General features: G+C 30.3%; 1 protein-coding gene across 1 annotated transcript; it reads left to right on the top strand.

Annotated features, from left to right (window-relative positions):
• The first annotated feature begins 2,490 nt into the window (after window positions 1–2,490).
• Window positions 2,491–4,873, top strand: LOC142642250 (L-type lectin-domain containing receptor kinase IX.1-like). Its single transcript, XM_075816585.1, has 2 exons — window positions 2,491–2,962; window positions 3,375–4,873. Exons 1-2 carry the CDS (start codon window positions 2,521–2,523, stop codon window positions 4,871–4,873), a joined length of 1,941 nt encoding a protein of 646 aa, XP_075672700.1. The 5' UTR covers window positions 2,491–2,520.
• The last annotated feature ends 5,088 nt before the right edge of the window (window positions 4,874–9,961 follow it).

Here is a 9,961-nt window from a genome sequence, read left to right on the forward strand (position 1 = left end):
TTATAGAAATTTCAATTTCAATTTCTTCTTATGACACTTCTATCTACTAACCCCAATCATGTTAGGATAGGACATAGCCGACATACATATTTTTCTCCAATTGATTATATATGGGATTTGAAGAGACTATATATATGCAAACTTAGTTACATAACATTTTTAATAAGTAATGTGATACACATAAATATTCTTATAAATCATCAAGTAGTGCATTGATAGAGATTTTTTAATAAATAATATGATTTGCTTAAATAATACATATAAATATTTTTATAAATCACCGATTAGTGAATTGAAGGAGATTATTCTAAAAGTCTAGGAGGTAAACATTTTCTAATTAAAAAAAAAATTAAAATGCAAAACTGATTCTCTAACTTTCTTTAAATTTCATTTCAGTCCTTTAACTTTGTTTTCATTCATTTCAGTCCTCTAAGTTTTAGATTTATTTAATTAAGGTATTTTTGTTAACTTTTGTTAAAAGTTTTTGAAAAAAAAAATCTCAAAAATATATTTCAATCATTAATTGAATTTTTTTTAATTTATAAAAATTTGAAGAAAAATTTATAAAATTGAAAAATTAACCACAACATATAACCAAAGTTGATGAAAAATCCTTAATTGAATAAATTTGAAAGTTAAAGGATTGAAATAAACAAAAACAAAATTAAAAGACTGAAATGAAATTTAAAAAAAACTTAAAAAGTCAGTTTTATATATTACCAACAAAAAAAAAAATGATAAAAGCACTGCTTTCTTGTCCTATTTCAGTTTGGCATTTATCTATTTATTTATGCCAAATTTCAGTATGACTGTGTGACGAACCTCATCTTCGGCACTTTTTTTTCCTCCATTTTAATTTAGCAGAATAAGCAATTGAAAATTTGAAAGTGACACGAATTAAAAAAAAAAAAAAAAAAAAAAAAAGCTCCAAGTTTTAACCACTAATCCACTATTAAGGTTTATTTTATTTTCTTCGCGGATATTAAGATTAATTTTATTTTTATTTTATTTTATTCGTGGATATTAAGGTTAATTTAAATTTTATTTTATTCGTGAATAAAAAAAAGGTTTTACTGTTTCAGCTTGCAAACCGCTATTGACCGGGTTTGCCCTCGGGAAACTTCCAATTATTTTAGCTAACATTGATACAAATTACACTCTGCGACCGAACCTCACTGGAAATTCCCTACGGTCTATATTCAAAACTTCCAATAGTTTTGTTTTACGATTAATCAATTAAATTACCTCAGGTCGTGCTTTAGGTGGGGTATCAACTAGCTTCTTTTTTCTTTTCTTTTTTTTTTAAATTTTAAAGAATGACTAGTTCTCTGCCTATTGGTCCTATTTTAATTTGGTATTTCTCTATCCTTCTCTCCGGCGGCAATGAGATACAATATCTTCCTCTGCTTCTTTTATATTTTCTTCTTATTTTTCTTCCATTTTTTAGTGTCCTTTCAATTATAGAAAAAGTCAACGATCAAGTCCGAATTGTCTCAATGAAGTTAAGACTTGGAATTAGGAAGGTGGTTTTATTGTTAGCTGTGTGCAGCAGCACCAACTTTTGTTCTATTGCTTCTTAGCCACTTAATTTTTTTTTTTTTTTTAATGCATGTGTCTATTGCTAAACAAGGACAAAAATATTTATTTTTAATTTTTAAAGGGCCAGATTTTTTTTTTTTTTTTAGCAAAATTAGTTGATTGAGCTTAATTTTTTTAGCTTTATTATTGATAGTTTTTGTTGTTGGGTTATTTTTTTTTTTTAGGGCTTGTATATTTTGTTTTAAATTCTAGATATGTAGATTTTTTTATGGTCTTTAAAAGGAGGAAAATATTAGAGTTATAAATTTTTTATAAATTGTTGATATTGTGAATGTTTATTGATAAGTAAAATATAGTGTAAATGATAGGCCCAGATACTAATTATTAAAAATTTATTATTTTAATAATTTGTAAATAAGCTTGTGCCTATAGCATTACTTTTAAGAGAATTAATAATATTTCTTCATCCTAGTTTTAGCGTGCTAGTTACCACCTAATTGATAGTTTATGTTTTTTTTTTTTATTTTTTTTTTTTATGAAGCAGGTTCCAACTGCCACTTGTTAATTTGGTTAAACAAAAAGGTCCTGGTCCTGGCAGTTACCACCCAATTGGTAGGTTTTTTTTTTTTTTTTTTTTTTTTTTTTTTTTTTTTTGTTGTTGTTGTTGGTAGCAGGTTCCGACTGCCACTTGTTAATTTGGTTAAACAAAAAGGTCCGTGCATGGTCCTGGCAGTCGCATTTCTGCTTGTTTTCTTTTTCTTAATTTTTTGGCAAGGATCAATTTTTAAAAATTTATAATATGACACAAGTACATCACCTTAAATGAAGTGGTTGTGGTTTCTAGCTATCCACATGCTACCGGAAATTATATACTGGGCTTAGGACCGTTGACTGACTTTTCTCTTAGTAGACATACTTATTTAAGTTACGTAGATTTATAGTACTATCAGAAATCTCAATCTCAATACCAAAGTTTCAATCATGATTGTTGACAAGCTCACGATCAAACATTTCCTATTTCCACAGCTTCTCATCCTCGTTTATCTCTTTATGATCACTAATTTCTTCTATCTACTAACCTCATTTACATTTACAAGTGCTATATCCTTCGACTTCACTAGTTTTAGTGACACAGACACAAACATATCATATGAGAGAGCTTACCCTGACCTTGATAACCAAGCCATCCAACTCACGGGCAACAAACTCACAAATCTGGTGGTGGGTCGAGCCACTTATTTCAAACCCATGCACCTTTGGGACAAGACCTCCGGAAGCCTCACAGATTTCACAACCCATTTTTCCTTTGTCATTGATTCACATAATCAACCTAAATTTGCTGACGGGCTGGCCTTCTTCCTCTCACCTAACGATTCCAAGATTCCTATGGGTGCCTATGGTCGCGTTTTGGGTCTTACTACCTGTTGGAGCATTTTAATATTAAATAATTAAAATGAATAAATGTGATAAAATAAATGTAAAGATGTGGGAGTGAATGTGAAAGATGAGGAGTTAGTGAAAAATGTTTAATCCCACATTGAAAAGGAGAGAGACTATTTTGTTCTTTTTAATTGTGGTGATTAATGGGCTAACATGAATTGTCTCAAATATTAGGCCAGATACGTGCGCAAGGGGGAGGTGAAGGGTGGTGAATCTCCTTAAAGAGAGCGAGTGTCGCGCCTCAGTCCAGATAGTGCTGTGTAATTTCTCTCTTTAAATTAATAAAAATTCAGATGTGTAATTTCTCTCTTTAAATTAATAAAAATTCAGAACTATTATTCAGTTTCTCTTTGTGTATTTCCATTATCATTGTGTTTGCACCAACACTACCCAAGCTGAGGCATTAAACTCGGTGACTAATCCTTTTGTTGCAGTGGAGTTCGATATCTGGTCCAATTTCGAATGGGATCCGGAGGGGGAACATGTAGGTATTGATATTAACTCCATGAAATCTGTTGCTAATGTGTCATGGTTTAGTAATATTACTATAATGGAAGGAAGAAGAAATGAAGCTTGGATTAGTTACAATTCTAGTTCATATAATTTGAGTGTTGTCTTCACTGGTTTTGAAAACAATCGTACTAAATTCCAAACACTTTCTCATATTGTTGATTTGAGAAATCTCCTTCCCGAATGGGTTACTTTTGGATTCTCAGCCGCAACAGGAGCAGAAGGCTGCGCAATACATACTATTTATACTTGGAATTTTAGTTCAAGTTTGGAAATTGATAATAACATTATTAGCCCAGAAGGTCCCAGTCCGGCCCCCTCCTCTAAGAAAAGGAACACAACTAGGTTAGTTGTGAAGTTCAGTGTTGGTGGATTTATTTTAGTTGGTGGGTCGGCCATGATTCTGTTTGCCTTGTGGAAGATGAATAGGAGGCATAAAGAAGATGATCATGCCCTTGATGAAGAATTTAAAAAGGGAACAGGTCCTAGGAGGTTTTCATACAATGAATTGGCTCATGCGACAAATGATTTCAATGACAAAGAAAAGCTAGGCCAAGGAGGATTTGGTGGGGTCTATAGGGGATTTTTAAGGGACTTAGACTCCATTGTTGCTATTAAAAGAGTATCAGAGGGGTCTAGACAAGGAATAAGGGAGTATGCATCAGAAGTAAAAATCATCAGTCAATTAAGACACAAGAATTTAGTGCAACTCATTGGATGGTGCCACGAAAGAAGTAGAGGACACCTATTACTTGTACAAGACTTAGCTTCAGCCTTGCTTTACTTGCACGAAGGATGGGAACGTTGTGTGTTGCATAGAGATATAAAATCAAGCAACATTATGCTTGATTCGAATTTCAATGCCAAACTTGGGGATTTTGGATTAGCTAGGCTTGTGGACCATGTTAGTGCATCACAAATTACTGATTTGGCAGGCACCAAGGGCTATATGGATCCAGAATGTGTTACAACTCGTAGGGCAAGTAAGAAATCAGATGTATACAGTTTTGGAATTGTTGCATTGGAGTTGGCCTGTGGAAGAAAACCAGTCGACCACAAGGCCACAGAAGATCAAATAGTCATGTTGGACTGGGTTAGGGTGCTCTATGAAAAAGGAGAGACTCTTAGTGCAGTTGACCAAAGGCTAGGTGGATGTTTTGATGAGCAACAAATGAAGTGCTTGTTGATCGTAGGGCTTTGGTGTGCTCACTCCAAATGCGATCGTAGGCCTTCAATAAGGGAAGTAGTTCAGGTGCTCGATTTTGAAGCTTCGTTGCCTCTTCTCCAATTAGATAGCCCTGGACCATCATGTTGTACTCCAGCAGTGAATGAAGCTACATCTTTTCTTTCAACGTCCAATGGTGCTACTGATTCTAAGGGATGAAAAACAAAATCCATTTTCAAGCTTAGCTACAATACCTATTCCACAGAGTTTAATCACTCTTTGTTGCTTATCCATTTGCATTGTTTTGGTTGTTAGAAGTTAAACTTGTTTTAATTGAACTTTTATTAAAAGTAAGAGTGTTGTATATCAAATTAGTGTGGAATAAATGTGGGGGAGTTTATTGAAAATAAAAATATGTGTTCTTCTCAGTCTTACATCTAATTTGTGGATTATTATTGATGGGTTAGGTGTTCTTTTTTACTCATTGTACATTTTCTGTGTCCAATGATGCTACTAGTTCCATTGGAACACAACCCAAATTTAAGCTATAGCTCACAGTTTAAACCATTTTATACTGCTTCTCCACGGCATTGCTTTAGTTGTTATAATTTAAACTCGTTTTGTTTAAACATTTATAAGAGTAAGAGTTTATGTATTGAATGAGTATGAAATAAATAGAATTGATTTAGGACACTAGCGTTCGTTTATCACCTGCAATGCTCAACCCACACGTTGCACATATTAGGGAATGACAAAAATCGAACTGCAAATTGCATTCTTATTGAATGAGTACGAAGTTAACTTTTTTTATCTTTTCACTTTTCTCTTCAACTAAAAAAATGAGTTTTGCATCCGTCTACTTTTTCATTCTCCTAATTTTCATTCCCATCAAGTGTGTTAAATGCCAAATATTTTGCATTTGACACACCAAACTCTAAAAAATTACTTTCATCAAGTATTTTAAATATCATAATACTTGGCATTGATGAACAGTACAATCTCAAATTTGAGACCACATTGTTCACAAATTGTAAAACTTGTATTATTTTTTTATTCAGGTGGGGCTTGCTTTCTTTTCAAGGAGAGTGAAAAATAATAAAAAATGAATAAAAATATTTAAAAAGAATATTTAAATAAAGTTGTAAAAAAAAAAAAAAATAGAATGTTTGACGTTTGGTATATTGTAAAAGTAGTGTTTTGAAATTGTAAATGCTAAAATTTTTACAATTGTTGATGAGAATGCTCTTATGATGTCTTTCTCAGTTAAAAATAGAAGATATTATGATATATTTTTACCTCTTATTAGTACTTTATCTCTTAAAATAGTAGAGTTTGTGAGAAGAAGCATAAACAATATAAGCACCTATATGTTCGTGTGGTGGAGATTTGGTGGAGGATATGCTTGTGAAATGGTCCAAAGGACAATGAAAAGGTGGTAACACCAATGTCACCTCTTTGGTCATAGTGAAGCCAAAAAGTTGGTCTGTTTAGATTGTTCACTTTGTCTGCAGTGTTCTCAAGGTGTGTGTTGTATTTCCTAAAAGAAAATAATTCAAATTTTTCAATCAAAGTTTTAATATTTATTTTTCAAGCACGTTTTTTATTTTTATTTTTCTTGATTTTTTTTGTAAATCAAGGATCGTGAAAAAAATATCATAACTATGATTTAGAATGAAAGGAGCGTAGTTAATCCAAACAAGCTGTCTACAACCACCACATCAATGGTTATCGGATTATGAGTTCCCACAATCATAGTTGTCAAAATGTTAATAGTATCATGATTCAATTTTTTATTTTTTGTATCATGTATTATAAAATATACAAGCACTTAATAAAATTTATAGAAAACTATAGGTATACATATATAAAGTGTACATTCATTATAAATTTTGAATATATTCAACTAATGACTAATTTATTCATCACCTATGTATTAATATTTAACAAGCTAACTAAATAAACCAAACTAACATGTGTTTATAACATACACATTCAAATTGATTAAACTGAAAAGTGATATTACATTACAAATTACCTAAAATAATAATTTATTTTCATCATATTGCCTAATCAACTCCATTTAAGTCAATCTATCATCACGTTCATCATCTTGCAAACTTACTTCTTCATTGAAATTTTCTTCATCATCATCAATATTTACTATCTCTTTTTGTTCTTTTATTTTTATTATTTTTAAAAATATATTTCTTCTTGATATTCTAGTTTCTTAGACTTATAATAATCATAATAATAACAAAAATAAAAAAATAATTATATTGTAAATTAATTCCTTATTCATAGAATAGAAAATAAATTTGTAAATATGAAAGTGAAGTGTAAGTGTGTAGTCCAAATTTTGTAAGAGAAAAAAAAAAAGGAAAAAAAAAACTTATAAAGATGTTACTCCCTCCATCTTAGTTTGTTTATCCTCTATTCCATTTTGGGATGTCCCAAAATATTGTCATGTTTCTAAAAATAAAATTAATTAATTTACTAATGTTCCTATTATACCTCTATTTTACTTTCAAAACTATTTGAAAAGAAAACTAACAAATATTTTTAAAAATCAATCTAATTGGGCCACCTTTTTAGTTGCCTCATTAAGAATAACTCTTTTAAAAAAAAAAAAGTTAATAAAACAATAAATGATATTCCTTTAAAAAGTTTGACTTTTTAAATAGAACAAACAAATTGGGATGGAGGGAGTATATTATTAGGCTAAATTAAGTAAACATAATAATTTTGTGTTAAAAACAAGTCTAATAACTTGTTAGATTCAAATAAAAGTACAAATTTAACACACACAAAAAACCTATTTTAAAGCATTTTTCTATGTACCATACGATACGTACAGTTTTATAATATGATACAATTTATACAATATGCACAATATATTGTAAAATACATTAGCACTTATGATATGTCATTACAATATGAAACTTTTAACACACTATACAATACTATCATACGATACTAACAACTACAATGATCAGATGTTATACATTACTCCCATATTAGTGCAACATATTAGGGTCCACTAAATCAACAACAGTGGTGGCTCCACAACTGAAAAGAGCTAAAATCGGAAAAAGAAAAGAGTTACAAAAACTCTTCTCTAAATTGTTCCTAGGCAGAGTTTGTGCCTACTTTAGTGGCTGACAACAATAACAACCACCACCAAGATTTCAATTTGAACGTTGGGTTTCACTACAAAAAAAAAGACTTAATACAATGAAAAAAGTCGTTGCAATAACAACTAATGTCATTGTAATAGATGTTATTGCAACGACAAAAAAGCCGATGCAAGCGGTTGTAATAAACTCCGAGGCAACAGGTTTATGCAACACTAAATTTTCATTGCAATAAATTTAACATATTGCAATGATTTACTTTGAAAATCTCGTTGCAATAGGTTGACTTTTTATTAAAAAAAATTACAAATTAAAAAAAAATCATTTTTTAAATAATAATTTTATCATTAACCTGTTTTGCAATTCAAAAACCATATCTAGGAAATATACTAACAAATTAAAGATACACAAAATATGAAAAATTCGAAATACTTCATTTCAATACATATGTCAAAGAACATAAATATATACACAACTTGTTGAGTTTACATTCAAACACCCAGTTTCTAGAAGTATGAAAAAATCAATACAACATGAAAGAAAAGTTTCTTCCCAAAAGTGTTATCCAAGCATACTTCACGACCATTTCATTGACTTACCGCCTATTTTGGGAAAAGAAAATAAGTATAAACTTAAAAAACATCATATATACAACACATTGACACCAATATACACCATCATTGATTCTATAAAAAAAAAAAAAAAAAATACACATACACAACAATACTACTTGAAGACTGTGCAATTAAATAAAGAAAAATCAAATTAAAATTTAAAAAGAACCAAAAGATTACATGAAAGTTAGAGAGAAAATCTTTAAACTGAGAAAGAAACTCTCCAAGGAGAGTATGAATTAAGAGAGACTGAAATTTGAGAGAAAAAAATTAGAGTTAGTAGATATGAGAGTGAGATGGAAATTTGAGAGATAAGTTTTGTAGTTAGTAAATAATTTTGAATTTTGAGATACGCTTAAGAGAAAGAGGAAAAGTGAAATGAGGAAAAAAAAGAAGAAGAAGAGAGATAGGCATGTGTCACAAGGTGAGTTAAATTTGAGATGAGAAAAATTAGGAAGATAGATGTAGACGTGGCAAAACGGGCAAGTCGGGTCAATCGGGTTTGTAGGTCAATCGGGTCGCAAGTCGGGTCGAGTTGATGCATATTTTTCAAACAAAATTTTTTTTTTGAAATAGATGCAATCTGTCAATTGTTTATGAGTTCCTTAACCGTGATTAGATTCTCACAGGTGATATTATTACCACTTACCAATTACCACTAAACACTTGATACCCAAATTTGGTGCAACTCTTGTTCCAATTTTCTAGAAGCTAATCTTGATATCATCTTTGATCTGTTTAAAGTAGGAAGAGAAAATGAAGGTGGCAAGTAAAAAATGAAAAACTATAATGGAGTACATAACATATTAAGTAAAGAAGAATAAGTAAATATTTTATAAGAATTACACCTTAATCTCAATCTACTCAACGTGGCAAAATGGGCGGGTTGGGTCGGGTCGGGTCAGGTCAATTAGGTTGCAAGTAAAAAATGGTCATTTTTAAACGAGTGAATCAGTTCGGGTCAGAAAATTTTGACCCGTTTTGCCATGTCTAGATAGATGTGGTGACAGTGGGAAATTGAGATGAGAAAAAAAGGAAGACATGTGTGTGTGAGAGAGAAATATTGAGATGAGAAAAAAAAATGGATATACAAGGGTGAGAGAGAGTAAATTAATGAAAAAAAAATAGCGCCAATTTCCTAAAGTTTTTCCGCTACTCAATTATTCACCTCTATTACATCAACAAAATTTGATGTGAAATAAAGATTTAAACTATTACAACAATATAGTTCAATGTAAAATAAAAGATTACCTATTGCAACAACATATCTCAATGTAAAATAAAGGTTACCTATTACAACAATACATTTTGATGTAACATAGTAGTTATTGCTACAATCTCATATTGATGTAATAAATTTAAGTTACTATTACAACAAAAAACAACATAGAAATGCAATAGTATATATATTACCTCCATTATTATTTTTTGTTGCAATAATACTTGTTGTCTTATCTCTTTTTTTTTGTAGAGTTTTATCCTAACAACTTGATAATAAAATCCAACAACATGAATGGATTTGTTAACGATAACACAGGTCAAGGTATGATAATATAATAATA

The sequence above is a fragment of the Castanea sativa genome, chromosome 7 (assembly GCF_040712315.1).
Source record: "Castanea sativa cultivar Marrone di Chiusa Pesio chromosome 7, ASM4071231v1".
Taxonomy (NCBI): domain Eukaryota; kingdom Viridiplantae; phylum Streptophyta; class Magnoliopsida; order Fagales; family Fagaceae; genus Castanea; species Castanea sativa.

Excerpts from the sequence above, each read along its gene's own strand:
- LOC142642250 (XM_075816585.1), top strand. The coding sequence starts at position 2,521 with ATGATTGTTGACAAGCTCACGATCAAACATTTCCTATTTCCACAGCTT. Across the intron at positions 2,963-3,374 it reads CGTTTTGGGTCTTACTACCT|CTGAGGCATTAAACTCGGTG; the intron begins GTTGGAGCATTT and ends ACACTACCCAAG.